At 42.7% G+C, this 17,201-nt stretch overlaps 1 protein-coding gene across 1 annotated transcript in view; it reads right to left on the bottom strand.

The window, feature by feature from the left end:
- WDR62 (WD repeat domain 62) overlaps positions 1 to 17,201 on the bottom strand; it is a 48,100-nt gene that overhangs the window by 15,587 nt on the left and 15,312 nt on the right. The window contains exons 10-13 of the mRNA XM_061174216.1: positions 7,462 to 7,599; positions 5,661 to 5,839; positions 3,976 to 4,067; positions 2,313 to 2,438 (exon numbers count right to left, since the gene is read on the bottom strand). Of these exons, the coding sequence (XP_061030199.1) occupies positions 2,313 to 2,438; positions 3,976 to 4,067; positions 5,661 to 5,839; positions 7,462 to 7,599 (535 nt within the window). The remainder of the gene's footprint in view (positions 1 to 2,312; positions 2,439 to 3,975; positions 4,068 to 5,660; positions 5,840 to 7,461; positions 7,600 to 17,201) is intronic.

Genomic DNA, 17,201 nt, shown 5'->3' with positions numbered 1-17,201 from the left:
GTTGTGGTGTGGATGAAAAGACAGAACGAATATAAAACATGTACAACCTTGGTACAATAGACACTGCTCCTTCATGACAGGACATTTGAGAGCACCCAGGCCCGACATACAAGTTAAGATGTTACTCAAGCAGAAGTCACTGGTTTATAGAATGGAACGAGTCCTGTGTTGGCGAGGAATCCAGAGAGGGCCTGCAAGTTACTATTGGTAATGCTTTGCTTCTTAACCTGGGGTGGTGAGTCCAAGTATTTAGCAATATTAGGACCAGGACCAATCAGAACAGTTGCTGGCTATAAACAATGGGTGTGTCTAGTTCAGACCTACTGACTATGAACCTTGATGTGGATATTCATTGTATTATTCTGTAAACTATTCACAGATTTTTCTGTTCACTTTTTTGGATATATGTTTCAGAGAAAAGAATTAAGAGCCTGATTCATTCTTTAGCTGGATAGCTTCAGACAGTTTCCGACTGGCTGGTGCCCAGTTTATACGAACTATCAATGAGCATAACGCCCAGTTGAGCCAGCCCAGCCAGAGCAGGGCTCACAGGACTGGTTTTAGGATGTGCATCCTCTCAGACCGGCTGGGGCTTCAACAGAGGCCCATGCCTTCAGAAGGTGACCTAAAGGACCGACTCCTGGGCCACCCCCTTGGCCAGTTATCACCTCTCCTGGATCTAGGCCATTCATTAAAGGTGAGGTCACTGCTGGCCAAACTGCTAGATTCATCGATCTATTCTAACTACCTCTACCCTGTGGAATGGGATGGTCTGAACAGTTTTTTACAGGTGTCTGAGAAGTTTGAGCTGATCAGCTTTTGTCAGGTCCTCATCAAGACATAGCAAACGTGTTAACCTGTTTTTGCCCAGCTCCCGACCACCTGAGTTAGACAGAGACAGGGCAGAAAGTGGGGAAGACCAAGGACATTAATACATTCTCAGCCACAAGATTATATGTACAAAACACTTCATAGTCAAGAACTTGGAGTACGTGGACGTATTCCCTCCATGAATGGATTCTTCTTGAATATAGTTTTGAACATGTTCTTGGGTTCTGATCAGTTAAACCCCCACAGGGCCTACTTCCCCTCCTCTTGGAATCCCTTAGGGCCAGGGATCTCCGTACTGGATCTTTCCAGTCTTGGAGGGATCCCTTCAATTGCCTGGTTGAGCGAGGGCTGTAAAGAAGGACAGCCTTATGCAAAATACCAGGCCTGCACCTACTGGCTGTGTGACTCTGGCTGTAAAGTACGGTAACTGCTGGGGCAGTGCAAGGATCACATCGCCCAGCACAGAATTAGCCTCCAGCAATTGTCACCGTCACCTATTTTTTGGCCAAGGTCACCAGAACCCATCCCACCTTGGAGTGGCATTCTGATTTCTTTCTGTGGACCAGCACTCACCTAATGTCAGTCCTCCTGGATCAGGGGTGGAGGCAGGTGGGAGCTGGGGGCACACGAGTCACACCCAGCCCAAGAGGATACTCCAAAGCTCTGGCACCAATAACTGTTCTGGAAAGGGCAGGTGCCTCAAGCCAGCACAAGGAAAGTCAGCTCCCAATTTCTGCCAAAATTGACAGGAAGAGGGGAAATCTCTTTCCAGCGGCACAGTGACCACTGAGATCCTGCCCACGAGAGAAAGCCACAGCTGACAGAGGGAGAGAGTCCCGGTAACTTTAAAAAATTCAACCTTTGGGGACTTCCCTAGTGGTCCAGTGGTTAAGACTCTGTGCTTCCACTGCAGGGGGCACGGGTTCAATCCCTGGTCCGGGAACTAAGATCCTGCATGCCACGTGGAGCGGCCAAAATAAACGATACTCCAAAAGCATTAAAAAAAAAAATTAGGGGCTTCCCTGGTGGCGCAGTGGTTGAGAATCTGCCTGCTAATGCAGGGGACACGGGTTCGAGCCCTGGTCTGGGAGGATCCCACATGCCGCAGAGCAACTAGGCCCGTGAGCCACAACTACTGAGCCTGTGCGTCTGGAGCCTGTGCTCCGCAACAAGAGAGGCCGCGATAGTGAGAGGCCCCCGCTTGCCGCAACTGGAGAAAGCCCTCGCACAGAAACGAAGACCCAACACAGCCAAAAATAAATAAATAAATTTAAAATTGAGGTTATTTAAAAAAAAAAAAAAATTAGTCTAAAAAAATTTTTTTAAATAAATAAATAAAAATTCAATCTTTGGATCCAGTTGTGCCTGAATCCAGAGCTTGCCTCTCCCTTTTTTCTCTAAGCTAAAGGGGGCTTTTGCTGTTACGTGCAGTCAAAGGGGCCCATCTAATGAGGCGCAGGACGCAGAAGGGAAGGGCTCACCAGCAAACTTGATGGCGGTGATGGAGGAGGAGTGGTCGTCCAGCGTCTGCTCCAGGTTGTAGTTCTTCTCCACGTTCAGCACGTGGATCAGTCGGTCCCGACTGGCTGAGGCCAGCAAGGTCAACCCTGCGGACGGAAAGGGTGCCACTGGGTTTCTGGGAGGCTGCTTGATGGCTTGGCCTCCCAGAGAGCAGTGTGACTGAGCTTTCCTGGCCTTGAAGAAGGAGTCTTCGGTTTCTTAACTGCAGTCAACTTGCCACAAACCCAGAAAGGGGCCACTCCCCCACTCTGTGCAGTCTTTCCCCAGAGCCCCAAACCCTGGCATTTAACATCCCTTGCCACCAGTTCCTGCAGGATGACTCTTGATGTACACGCGGACACTCCTCCACTTGTGCCCACACCAGACATTCCAGCAGAGCCCAGCACTCCTCCCTACCAAGTCCAGCTACTTGGCAGCCATGTGAGGCCCTGCCAACTTCTCAGCCACCCCAGGGCACTGCCCCCTCACTCTCTGAGCTCTGGCTACACGAGCCTCATCTAGGCCCTACTGACCACATGCTGCCACCCTTCCTTCAGCCGCTGGACCTTCGTGCTGGCCCCCTCAGACGGTGCCTAGCCTGGGCACCTGCTATGCCTGAGGCCTAACACACGACCTGAGGTGGAGGGGAGCTCGGGAGAGGTGTACTGAATGAAAAGAAATTTAAAGAAAATTTGGTGGGGCAGAGGGTGTGGGGGAAGGAAGAGCATGGGAAAGAACATTAACATTATCAGGACATAACTCCACCTACATTATATTCCTGCCAAAAATGCATCATCGGAATCAAATCATGAGGAGAACAACAAACCCAAATTGAAGGAAATTCTATAAAATGACTGATCTATATTCTGCAGAAAGCCAAAGTCATAAAGACAAATTAAATAAGGCTGTGGAACTATTCCAAAACAAAGGTGACAAAAGAGCCACAACAACTGAAATGTGAACCTGGACTGGAAAAACAAAGGTGCTATAAAGGACAACATTGGGACAACTGGCAAAATGTGAATAAGAACCCAAGATAGATGACAGATTTGATAAGATGCACATTTGATAAGTGCACTGTGGTCATGTAAATAGATGTCCCCATTCCTAGGAAATGCTCACAGAAGCATTTAAGGGTGAAAGCGCAGCATGCCTGCAACTTACTCTCAAGTAGTTCAGCAAATAATAATAATAATATACATGCTTTAATAATAATAATACACATGCTATTATTTTATTACAAGTGTATATATACACAGGTGCACAAATAGATAGAAATGGAAAGAGGGGAAGCAGATAATTCTGTCACAGGTCAGACAGGATTTAAAAGAAAAAACTTGGGGAGCCTGGGTGAAGAGGCTACAGGTATTCATTATAATATTCTTGCAATTTTTCTGTAAGCATCAAACTTTTTCAAAAGAATATGTTTGACTATTGCTCCATCTTTATCTTCTCCAGCAGAGGAGGAGCTCATTCATATATTCACTCATTCAACCTTCACCTCTTTAGCCTGAGCTCTGTTCGGGGCACTGGGGACCAGGGTAAACAAGTCGAGTCTTGCCCTGTCATTCACGGTCCCACCAGACACCGACGACTCCTCCCTGTGGCTCTGCCAGGCAGGCTGCTCCCCTGCCATGGGCTCACCTGTCTCAGGCTTGGAGTACTCCAGGCACAGCACCTCAGCATCATGGGCCTCCACCTTGACCAGCTCGTCCATGAAGTGCAGCTCGTGGATCCTGGGAGATACACACTGCCTGCTGTACCCTGCCTGGCACCCCCACCCCTCAGCTCAGGTGCTCTGCCACTACTAGAAAAGGTCAGAGCAGCCACGTAGGTGACGTGGAGAACACCCTACCCTGGCCAAGTAGTCTACAGGTGCCCAACCTGTTCCTCATCTAAAAACCTGCCAAGCCTGCGAGCACCTCAGTGGGCACCCCACCCCTTGTGGTTCCATGGGTAACACCTAGGATGGTCTTCTGGGGGAACAAAGGTTAGGGTAGGGATATATCAGAGGTGATCCCTGGGGCTGGGGCAGGGGTCAGAGGTCATACTCAAGGATAGGACCTATGGGTGGGAACATTTGATTCCAATCTCTTATTCTTTTTTTCTTTTTTCTTTTTTCTGATTGCACAGTGTGGCTTGCAGGATCTTAGTTCCCTGACCAGGAATTGAACCCAAGCCCTCAGCAGTGAAAGCATGGAGTCCTAACCACTGGACCCCCAGGGAACTCCCTCTCATTCTTAAAGAGTCTCAGATCCAGACTTTCCTCACATTCTTGCCAAATGAAATCAGACAACAGGTCATCCAGGACTGAAATAAGAAACAGTCATTCCAGCTCCTCCACTCTCTACCCGTGTGACCTTAGCCTAGCCACTTGGCCTCTCTTCCCTCAGTGAACCCATCTGAAAGTGGAGTGAATAACAGCACCTACGCCAGAGGGTCAGTGAGAGGATTAAATTAGTCAACACCCATGGTACTCAGGCCAGCGGCCAGCCTGGGGGAAGATCGCTATGCCCATGTTACCTCTCCTTACTGTTTTCACCATTCACAGCCAAGTGCTGTCAACGGGAGCAGCCCCCTGACACGTTCAGTTTGCCTCATGCAGTGATTGACATCAGAACAGTTGCCAACATTTAAAAACCATGGAATTTCACAGAAAAAATCTGCAGTTTAGGTTCTTCTTGGACAATGGGAAGATACGACAACTTGGAGCCTATACTACCGGTGCTGCGTGGTGGCTGTCCCTTTATGGGGCACATGCTCTCCAGTGCCCGGTCCCTCCCATTCCGCAACAGCTCCACCACCCAGGTGGTCACAGCTGTCATTCGCCACCTTAAACCTGATCCCTGTGACAGGGCTCATATTCTCTCAGCACCTATTGGGCCTGTCACATCTTGAAAAACCTCTGCAGGGTGGTAAACAGCCCGAGCCCTCAGATGTCCCATCCTCTGGTCCCTCTCCCAGGGCCACCAGAAATGCCAAGCTCCAGCTGGCATCTTCTCTGAGGGTTCAGCAGTGGTACCATGTGGCTGAGAAGGTGTCACCATGCCCGAGAGTCATGCAAGTTTGCCTGTCCACCCTGCAGGCAGAGTTCACATGGCCCAGCTGCTGAGGCCCCGGTAGCTACCCTGATCTACCCTGAGCTAGCCCTTCTGGAAGCCCCTTCTCAGCTTATGTTCCCAGGGGTGGCTGGCTACCAGATTGCTACTCACAGTCCCTCATTCCCAACAGGCAGCTGGAGGTGCCAAGGCCAGGGCTCCTCCCCACTGCCCTTAGTACCTGAGCCCAAGCTGGGAGATGTACACTAGACAACGCCAGGGCCCACTTGCCTCAGATTTCCACTTCGGTCGCCTGAAGCCAAGTGTTGGCCATCAGGACTGACCTGCATGACTCGTACCCCAGCTTTCATGTCCACAGGCATCCCATTCTCACTCCCCCGGTCTGGGAAGTGTGACATGTTCTGCAGGTGCTGGATGTCATTCTCCACATACACAACCTTCAGCAGGGTCTGCAAGCGGGAAAGGACTTAGGTCAGTGCTATGAGAAGCTCTGGAGCACCTCTGCAATTTTTTCTCCTGATAGTCAGTCTCCCATTCTTCATTAGTAACAGAACTCCAATTCTGACCTGGGAGCTTCACCACTCAGAATAATAACTATGTTTCCCAGACTCCCTTACATCTAGATGAAGCTGTGTCAATAAATTCTGGTCAATGACGTGTAAAGCAAGTGAAAACTCTTCTGCTTCTTTCCCACTATCCTGCTGCCTGGAACGTGGATGGGATGACTGGAGCACCAGCAGCCATCCTGGACCATGATGACAAGGGCCACTCCTTCAAAATGGGCAGAGTGGAGAGCTGGATGGCTCTTGGGTCTCTAAGGGCTTCCTACAGCTGCCAAAACAGCCTGGACTAGTTACCTCTAGACTATTTTTACAAGTCAGAAAATCAAACTTTCACCTCGTTTTGGGTTTTTCTATTGTGTGCAACCAAATATAACATGGTTATCACAGATGCAGAAGAGAAGATGGCAGTATGGCAGGGGGACGTGGGGCGCTGGTGAGGCGAGTCGTAAAGGAACATTTGCTATACACACCCTGCATTAAGAGCCTTTTTTGTTCCAGCCACACTAACCTCTTTTGGGTTTTCCAACTCATCAAGCTCTTTCCAGCCATAAGGCCTTTGTCCCTTGGTGTAGAACACTCTCCCCTCCCCTCTTTACTCCTCCCAATCCTCCATATCTCAGTTCAGTTATCTCCTCCTCCAGGTGGCTGCCCCTAATGCCACAGATAAAATCAGATGACTGATTTTAGATATATCTTACTCATACCTTACAACTTTCTTTCATGGTGCTTATTATGCTTGTGATTATATCATAATTTGTGCAGTTATTGGCTGGCTGCCTCCCCCTACTAGACTGTAGGTGTCCCGGGGGCAGGAGAAGGGTCTGTCTTAGTCACTGATGTGTCCCCAGCATGCAGCACAGCACCTAGCACTGACCTTAATAACTATCTGTAGAATCAGTGAATGCATGATTCAGGCCTCAGCTCCTCAGAGAAGCTCCCTCACTGACCTAGCAACACCAACCATTTCTTCAGTAAAGTGTTTCTCCCCAGCCTCTCATCATGGCTCTCTTTGGGATCCTGCCAGCACCTCCACCTCAGGCTTCACTGCGTGGCAGCTAGCTAGACAGGAGACGTCCCTGTTTGGCCCATCAGGTGCTCTCCCAGGGAGTTCTAACTCAAGACTTGGGGAGCAATTTCTTCTTTGTTGAGTATGTCGGGTTGCCTGGAGTGGCTGTGTCCACACACACCTAGAGAGCAGGAGCTGAGTGGTAAAGAAAAGCAGAGAGGACCACAACCAAGACCCGACACAGCCAAAAATGAAACAAATAAATAAATAAATGTTTAAAAAAAAAAAAAGCAGAGAGGAAAGACCATGTCACCTAGAAAGAAAGAGAGGGAGAGAGAGAGAAATGAGATAGGAGACAGAGAGTGACCAGCCTTGGTTCCTGGTTCCTGTCCCTAGTGAAGCTTAACACTGAGGTTCCATAAAACTCCCTCCTACCCCCCTATCCTAGTTTCAAGTAGGCCTTTGTTCCTCCTAAAAGATGGTTCACAATGAAGCCCCTCACATTACTGAAGATGTTCTTCTGCCAGTGAGAGTCAGGGCTGCTGTCCATGTTCCAGAAGCGGATGGTATTGTCTGAGGAACAAGTCAGAAAAGATCCTGATGGCAGACAAGCTCTCTGATCTTCAAACTCAGGATACACCTACAGTCCCCAGAGAACAAGGCAAAGGGCGATTCATTACAACCACTTCAATGACAGCACTAAGATATACTATTGCATGGTAAAAAAAAAGTAAGTTGCAGATAAACAGTCTTAGTGTAATGCCTTGCAAGAAAAAAAGACACAAAATGCTACCATATATTACCCATGCTCCATCTTCACTCCAGTCCATAAAACATCCCCACAAATAAATTTCTAAGGAAAATGGGTAGCGCAAATCACTAAGCACAAACGGAAACAAGGTACCACGAGCAAGAAGCAGCAGAAACAACAGAGTCTAGCTTCAAATACTGGAATTATCTACAGACTATAAAATAACTATGTTTACTATGTTTAAAGAAATAAAAGAACTTTGACAAGATTAAAAGTATGAGTAGCCAACCAGAAACTATAAAGAACAACCAAGCAGAGCTGAAAAGGAACAAAATAGAACTACTTCTAGAAATGAAAAATAAAACATATTAAAAACCAAAGATTTGACATAGTTGAAAAGAAAATTAACTGAATTGAAAGATAGAACTAAAGACGTTATTCAGAATGCAAGTCAGAGAGACAAAGAGATAACATATAAAGAAATTTCAAAATATGGAAGCCTGGACTCTGGGATGATGATGACAGCAGCATCATAGATTTTTAATCCAAAATTCCCAAGTGAAAAAGAGAAACCTGAAAGCAAAACCAAAACCCCATGGAAAATATTTATAACAAAAGTAGGTGAACAAGATATTCTCATAACTCCCCAAATACAAGCAGGTAGGAACAAATTACCTCCAGTCATAAGACCTACATGTTCTCAACATGTATATGGGAGAAAGCAGAGAGGAGCAATGAGGTATTCTAACCTCAAAGTAGCCAGCAGGTATTCACTGGAAAGCACAACTGGCCAAACTGAACAGTAGTTGAACTTGGCAGGGTGGGGGTGGGGGGTTATCCACTCCAATAGTGGTTGAGTGCAGGGCTCAGCAGTAAGGCCTGAAGGGGCTGGAGAAATCAAGGCCTGGTGAGCTCTCAAAACTAACCTGCCAGGGCTCCTTTCAGGACAAAGGCCTATACTGAGGAGAAACTGCTGGGAATGGAAACAAAATTGATCAGGATAGGGACAAGAGAGACAAAGTAAGGAAGAAGTACAGATAAAAGTGAGGACATAACATATAAATAGGAACATAACAAGGAAATATCAGAAAGCAAGCTGCCATATTTTGAAACATAAAAAGCATTAGAAAATGGAGTTCTTTCTTGGCAAGTTAGCTGCCCTGAACCACACCAACTTCTAAAAATTCAGAAAAACCAGTATCACTTAAAAATGAACAAAAAAGGGACCCATGCCAAGCAAGCCCCAAACAAAGTTACTCTTTAAAATAAAAGGACAAGTGCACAAAACTGTAAATCAACTATATTTCAATTAAAAAAAAATAAAAGGAAAAGAAAAAAAGCATACCAGAAGCCACACGGCGCAGCCACAAAAACAAAGAAAAAAAAATCTACTATAAAAACCAATACCAAGACACACTCTTGAGTGAAATAACTAGGTTTAAAAAGAAAAAATTCTTTGGGCTTCTAGGCAAAAGCAGCAAGTCACTTAAAAGGGAAAGAAAGACATCAGACATTTCAATAACCATAAGAAAATGGGCTAACATATTTAAGATAGACAAGGAAAGAAAATGTGAGCCAAGCATTTTCTATCCAGCAAAAGTGACTTTCAAGTATAAAGGGTAAAAACTGTTAGCAACATGCAAAAACTCAGGAAACATTGTCCCCACGAACTGTTCCTGACAAATCTTCTCAAGAATAAGCCATGACAACAAAAATAACTAGAGAGACATCAACATAAGAATTAAATATATAGTTAACTGTAGAATGAAGAATAAATGAGGATCAAGTGACATCACTGAAAATGGCAGAGTAGTGAAATCCAAGAAGCCATACCTCCACCAAAGCAAACTTAAACTGGCATAAACGGTCAGAATCAACTTTTTCAGAACTCTGGAATCTAACTTACAACAACCAAGGGAGAGTTTAATGAAGAAAGATGCTGCTGAATTTTGACATTCAAAGAAACTGCTGTCAAATCACTAGCTGACCACTAAGATAATGGAATAGAGACTTCAGTGACCACAGATGAAAAAGAATACAATCCTTACATAGTTTAGAAAAGTCACTAAACAATTACAACCCACAACAAGCCTTGGGGAGGGGGAGAATTTGATTTCCAAAGTTACCACATTATAACAATCAAAATATCCAGTTTTCAACAAAAAACTATGAGACAGGCATGCAAGAAAAGAAGAAAGTGGACTTCCCTGGTGGTGCAGTGGTTAAGAATCCGCCTGCCAATGCAGGGGACACGGGTTCCATTCACAGGAAAAAAGAAATTAACAGGAAGCCCAGATTGGACTCATTAAACAAAGACTTTAAATCAACTGTTTTAAATATACTGAAAGAGATCAAGAAATTATGGACAAAGAACTAAAGGAAACCAGGAGAATGATGTCTCATCAAACAGGGAATATCAATAAAGAGACAGAAATTATAAAAAGGAACCAAGTAGAAACATGGAGCTGAAAAGTATAATAACTAAAATAAAAAATTCAGGGACTTCCCTGGTGGCGCAGGGGTTAAGAATCTGCCTGCCAATGCAGTTCGATCCCTGGTCCAGGAAGATCCCACATGCCACAGAGCAACTAAGCCCATGCGCCACAACTACTTAGCCTGTGCTCTAGAGCCCACGAGCCACAACTACTGAACCCACATGCCGCAACTACTGAAGCCCGTGTGCTCTAGAGCCCACGTGCCGCAATTACTGAGCCCAAATGCTGCGGCTACTGAAGCCCATATGCCTAGAGCCCGTGCTCTGCAATGAGAAGCCACCGCAATGAGAAGCCTGTGCACCGCAATGAAGAGTAGCCCCCAGTCGACACAACTAGAGAAAGCCCGTGCACAGCAATGAAGACCCAACACAGCCATAAATAAATAAATAAATAAACATGTGGTATGCCTATATATATGGTATCCCTTTAAAATAAATAAATAAAAAATTCACTAGGGTTCAACAGCAAATTTGACGGGCAAAGAAAAGAATCACTAAACCTGAAAATAGGTCAATTGAAATTACCTAGTCTAAGGATCAGAAAGAAAAAAGTATAAAGAAAAATAAATAAAGTGCAAGGGATTTATGGAACACCATGGAGAATACCAACGTATACATTACAGGAGTACCAGAAAGAAAGGAGAACAGAAAAAGGGTATAAAAAATATTAAAAAAAATAATAGCCCAAAACTTCAAATTTGATAAAAGAATCAACACATTAAAGAAGCTTAAAAAACTCCAAGTAGGATAAACAAACTAAAAGAGATCCACATCAAGACATACCACAAAGTATTGAAAGCCAAATCCAAAAGAGAAAATCTTAAAAGCAACATGAGACAAGTGATTTATCCCATAGAAAGGATCCTCAATAAAATTAACAGTTGATCTCTCATCAGAAATCATGGAAACCACAAGGCAGTAAGACTACACATTTAAAGTACTATAAAGAAAAAATTGTCAACCAAGAATTCTATATCAAGCAAAACCATCCTTCGAAAATGGAGAAACTGGGGACTTCCCTGGCGGTCCAGTGGTTAAGACTCTGCATTTCCAATGCAGGAAGTGTGGGTTTGATCCCTGATCGGGGAACTAAGATCCCACATGTGGCATGGTGTGGCCAAATAAATAAATAAATAAAATAAAAATGAAAAAATGGGGAAATTGGGAGACTTCACATATAACAAAAGTTGAGGGAATTTGTGGCCAGTAGACTTGCTCTACAAGAAATGCTAAAGAGAGTCCTTCAGGGTTAAGTGAAAGGACATGAGACAGGAACCTGAAGTCACATGAAGAAATGATGAACACTGGTAAAGGTAACTATATAAATAAATATAAAAGCCAGTATTATTGTATTTTTGGTTTGTAACTTCTCTTTTTTTCTATATGATTTAAAAGACAAAGGCATAAGACAATAGTTTAAAATCAGTGTTAATGAGAATACAGTGTATAAAGACATAATTTGTGACAATAACAACATACAGGGGGAGGGGCAGAGGTATATAAGGAGCAGAGTGTTTGTATACTACTGAAGCTAAATTGGTATTACTTCAAACTAGTTTGTTAATAATTTAAGATGTCACTTGTAACCTCCAGTAAAAAAATAACTTTAAAATATACAGAAGAGGAAATGAGAAGGAAATCAAAATGGAACATTACAAAAAATCAATTAAACACAAAAGAAGGTAGTGATAAAAGAATTAAGAAACATTAAAGATATCATATAGAAAGCAAATAGCAAAATGGCAAGAGTAAGACCTACTTTATGAACAACTGATTTACATGTAAACAGATTAAACTCTTCAATCAAAAGAAAATAAATGGCAGCATGCATTAAAAAAAAAAATCCAACTATATGTTGTCCACAAGAGATTCACTTTATATCCAAAAATACATACAGGTTGAAAGTGAAGGTATGGAAAGATATTCCATACAAATAGTAACCAAAAGGGAGCTTTGCATGTCTATAGTAATGCCAGACAAAATAGACTTTAAGTAAAAAATTATTACAAGTGACAAAAAAGGGTCAATTATAAAGAAGATATAACAAATACAAACATACAACTAACACAGAGACCCAAAATATATGAAGAAAAAATTGACAGAATTGAAGGAGGAAATACACAGTTCTACAATAATAGTTGGGGACTTCAATATTCCATTTTCAATAAAAGATAGATCTAGGGGACTTCCCTGGTGGTCCAAGGGTTAAGAATCCGCCTTCCAATGCAGGGGACGTGGGTTCGATCCCTGGTCGGGGAACTAAGATCCCACATGCCATGGGGCAACTAAGCCTGCGTGCTCTAGAGCCTGTGCACCACAACTAGAGAGCCCACACACCACAACTAGAGAGCCCACGCATCGCAACTACTGAGCCCACGTGCCACACCTAGAGAGCCCACGTTCCACAACTACTGAGCCCGCGCACCACAAGAGAGAAGCCTGTGTGCCACAACAAAGAGCCCACGCGCTTCAACGAAAGATCCCACGTGCCGCAACTGGGACCCCACACAGCCAAATAATAAATAAATAAATAAATAAATAAATAAATAAATAAATAAATAAATAAAATGACTGCTTCAGCTTAAAAAATATATATATAGATCTAGAGAGATAAAGAACACCCAATAACAGCAAAACACATTTTTCTCAAATGAACATGGAACATTCTCCAGAATAGACCACATATAGGCCACAAAATAAGTCTCAAACTTTAGAGACTTTAATCATACAATCTTCTCCAACTGCAGTGGAACGAAATTACAAATGAATAACAGAGGAAATACGGAGAATTAACAAATATGTGGATATTAACAGACCTTTACATAACCAATGGGTCAAAGTAGAAATCAAAAGAGAAATTAGAAAATACTTTGAGACCAATGAAAATGAAAACACAGTATACCAAAGCTTATGGGATGCAGCAAAAGCAATGCTCAGAGGGAAATTTACAGTTGTACATGCCTACAAAAAAAGATCTCAAATCAATTAACTTCTTACCTTAAGGAACTAGAAAAAGAAGAGCAAAATAAACCAAAGCTAGCAGAAGAAAGGAAATTATAAAGATTACAAAGGACATAAACAGTCTTTTTTGCAGAAATGGAAAAGCTGATCCTAAAATTCATATAGAATTGCAAAGGATCCCCAGATAGTCAAACCAAATCACTACAAAACTATAGTAATCAAAGCAATGTGGTACTGGCATAAAGATAGACATATATCAGTAGAATAAAACTGAGAATCCAAAATTAAACCCATACATCTATGGCCAGTTGATTTTCAACAAGTGTGCCAAGATCACCTAAGGAGGAAAGAATAGTGTGCTCAACAAGTGGTGCTGGGATTATCCATTCACAAGCAAAATAATGAATTTGGACCCTTACTTCACCATATACAAAAATTAACTCGAAAGAGATCAAATACCTAAGTGGAAGAGCTAAAATAATAAAACTCTTAGAAGAAAACATAGGAGTAAATCTTCATGACTAGAATTTGGCAATGGTTTTTTAGATATGACACCAAAGACACAAGCAACAAATCAAAAAATAGAGAAATTGGACTTCATCAAAATTAAAAACCTTTGTTCATCAAAGGACACCATCAAGAAAGTGAAAAGACGACATAAAGAATGGAAGAAGGGCTTCCCTGGTGGCGCAGTGATTGAGAATCCGCCTGCCAATGCAGGGGACGTGGGTTTGAGCCCTGGTCTGGGAGGATCCCACATGCTGTGGAGTGGCTGAGCCCGTGCGCCACAACTGCTGAGCCTGCAGTCTGGAGCCTGTGAGCCACAACCGCTGAGCCCATGTGCCACAACTGCTGAAGCCTGTGCGCCTGGAGCTCGTGCTCCACAACAGGGGAGGCCATCACGATGAGAGGCCTGTGCGCTGCTGCGAAGAGTGGCCCCCGCTCGACGCAACTGGAGAGAGCTGGCACACAGTGATGAAGACCCAACACAGCCATAAATAAATAAATAAATAAATAAATAAATAAAATTAAACAAAACTATAAAACTTCTAAAAAAAAAAAAAGAATGGAAGAAAATATTTGCAACTTATATACCTGTTAAGGGTCTAGTATCCAGGATATATAAAGAACTCTTACAACTCAAAAGCAAAAAGACAAACAGCCCAATTAAGAAATAGGCCGGGGGGGGGGGGGGCTTCCCTGGTGGCGCAGTGGTTAAGAATCTGCCTGCCAATGCAGGGGACATGGGTTCGAGCCCTGGTCCAGGAAGATCCCACATGCCACGGAGCAACTAAGCCCGTACGCCACAACTACTGAGCCTGCGCTCTAGAGCCCGTGAGTCACAACTACTGAAGCCCGTGTGCCAGAGCCCACGCTCCGCAGCAAGAGAAGCCACCGAAATGAGAAGCCCGTGCACCACAACGAAGAGTAGCCCCCACTCGCCGCAACTAGAGAAAGCCCGCACGCACGCAGCTACGAAGACCCAACACAGCCAAAAATGAATAAATACATAAATAAAAATTAAAAAAAAAAAAAGAAATAGGCGGGGAAGGGGATATGGGGATATATTCACTTTGTTATACAGCAGAAACTAACACAACACTGTAAAGCAACTATACTCCAATAAAGATGTTAAAAAAAAACCAAAAAAAACAGGCAGGACTTCCCACGTGCCGTGGAGCAACTAAGCCCGTGCACCACAACTACCTAGCCTGCCTGCTGCAACTACTGAAGCCCGTGCGCCTAGAGTCCGTGCTCCACAACAAGAGAAGCCACCGCAAAGAGAAGCCCACACATTGCAATGAAGAGTAGCCCCTGCTCGCCACAGCTAGAGAAAGCCCGTGCACAGCAGCGAAGACCCAATGCAGCCAAAAACAAATTTTAAAAAATTAATTAATTAAAAAAAAAAAAGAAATAGGCAAAAATCTTGAATAGACATTTCTCCAAAGAGGATATACAAATGACCAACAAGCACATGAAAAGAGGCTCAAAATTATTAATCATTAGGGAAATACAAGTCAAAACCACAATACCTTGCAAATACTAAGATAGCTATAATTTTTAAAAAACCAAACAGAAAAATAACCAGTGTTGGCAAGGATGTGGAGAAACTGGAACTTTCATACATTGCTGGTGGGCAAGTAAAATGATGCAGCTGCCATGGAAAAGTCCGGCGGTGGTTCTTCAAAAACTTAAACATAGAATTACCACATGACCAGTAATTCCACTGCTGGCTATACACCCGAAAGAAGTGAAAACAGGTGTTCAAACAAAGCTTTTACACAATAGCACTATTCACAATAGCCACAAGGTTATTTTGGCTATTATGAATAGGGAATAAACCAAAAAGAAACAACTCAAATGTCCATGAACTGATAAATGCGTAACAAAATGTATTATCCATACAATGGAATAGTATTATTCAACCTTAAAAAGGAATAAAGTACTGAAACATGCTACAACATAGATGAACCTTGAAAACATTGTTAAATGAAAGACGTCAGACACAAAGTCCACATATTCTGTAATTCCATTTATATGAAACATTCAGAACAGGCAAACCCATAGCAACAGAAAGCAGATTAGCTGTTGCTATGGGCTGGGAACAGTAGGAATGGAAAGTGATTGCTTAATGGGTACAGAGTTTCCTTTTGGGGTGACGAGAAAGTTCCAGAGCTAGACAGTAGTGATGGTTGTACAACACTGTGAATGTCCTAAATAACACTGAATTGTATATTTAAAATGATTTAAGTGGTAAGTTTTATGTTATGTGTATTTTACCATAATATATATGTACACTTATACTCCCCTCAAATAAATGGGGGTCAAAAGGGAGAGAACATAGTATATAATGGCTATATGATCTGATCATATAGATACAGAAAAATTAATCTAAAAATTAGGGGAGAATGAGGAGAACATTTGCAAAAAAAAATTGTTTTAACTGTTTTCAGAATTGAATTATCATTCTTAGGCTGTTGTATTATAATGTGGGAACAAGGAAATGATTAACTGGGGATATTCTAATTCCATCATCTCCCTATGTCTTTGAGAACTAGGATTCTGGAACGATCAATCCAATAGCTATAAGCATCCCCAGCACCCAGACTGTGACTTTGAAATACCAATTCAAAGTGAAAAAACAAAACAAAACAAAACAAAAAACAGGCCTTCTTCAAGAAATGGCTGATTCCAGGTTTGGGGCAGGAAATGCACAAGATGAGGCTAGAACACCTTGTCATCCCTCGTCATTAGCAAGGTAGCTAATCAAAGACTACTGGCATCATGTCCAAAGGACTCAGGAGCCAACCTGAAGAGGCTTCCACTGGGACAAGATGGGACAATTTGAGCTCCAATAATGTTAATAATTGTAATCAATTAAAATATATCCAGTATATTTAAGTATATGAATTTATAATGATATTAAATAAAAACAACTAGTTACCTTTAGAGGACAAGGAACCAATTCATTATCTTGAAAACTGGTAATTAAAGGGAAAAAATCAAGCATTTATCCTGCCTTTCCTATAGGAAGTGTACCACTGGGTGACCAAATGGTAGATGAGAGGAAGTTTCTCTTCATATAAGCAGTCTAACTAATAAAAAGAAATGATAGAATTAGAATATCACCATATTGCAACCCCCAATGAATAAAGGGATCTAGGCATCGAGTGTCAACAGCTGCTAACAATAATCAATCAACTGTACATTTCTTTCATGTGGTTTTCTAGATCTCCGTTTTATTGAAAAAAAAAAATGAAGGACAGAGAAAGACAGCACATTAGAGTAACAGAAAAAGAGAGAATGGGGTAGAGGCAACTCTTAAATCCATATTGGCTGAGAATTTTCCAGAACTGATAAAAAGATCTATCCACAGATATTTCTGTTGAGAATATATATATAAATAACCAGCAGATGCAAAGAAGATGAATTGAAAAAAAAACACATAATAAACTGATAACAAGAGTGAGGGTGAGAGAGACAGCAAGAGTGGGGGGTGGGAAGGTGATCAAAGTAGACTTTAGCTTGATCTGTA

Source organism: Eubalaena glacialis, chromosome 18, assembly GCF_028564815.1.
Source record: "Eubalaena glacialis isolate mEubGla1 chromosome 18, mEubGla1.1.hap2.+ XY, whole genome shotgun sequence".
Classification (NCBI taxonomy): Eukaryota; Metazoa; Chordata; class Mammalia; order Artiodactyla; family Balaenidae; genus Eubalaena; species Eubalaena glacialis.
This window is presented reverse-complemented; position numbering and strand designations above follow the sequence as displayed.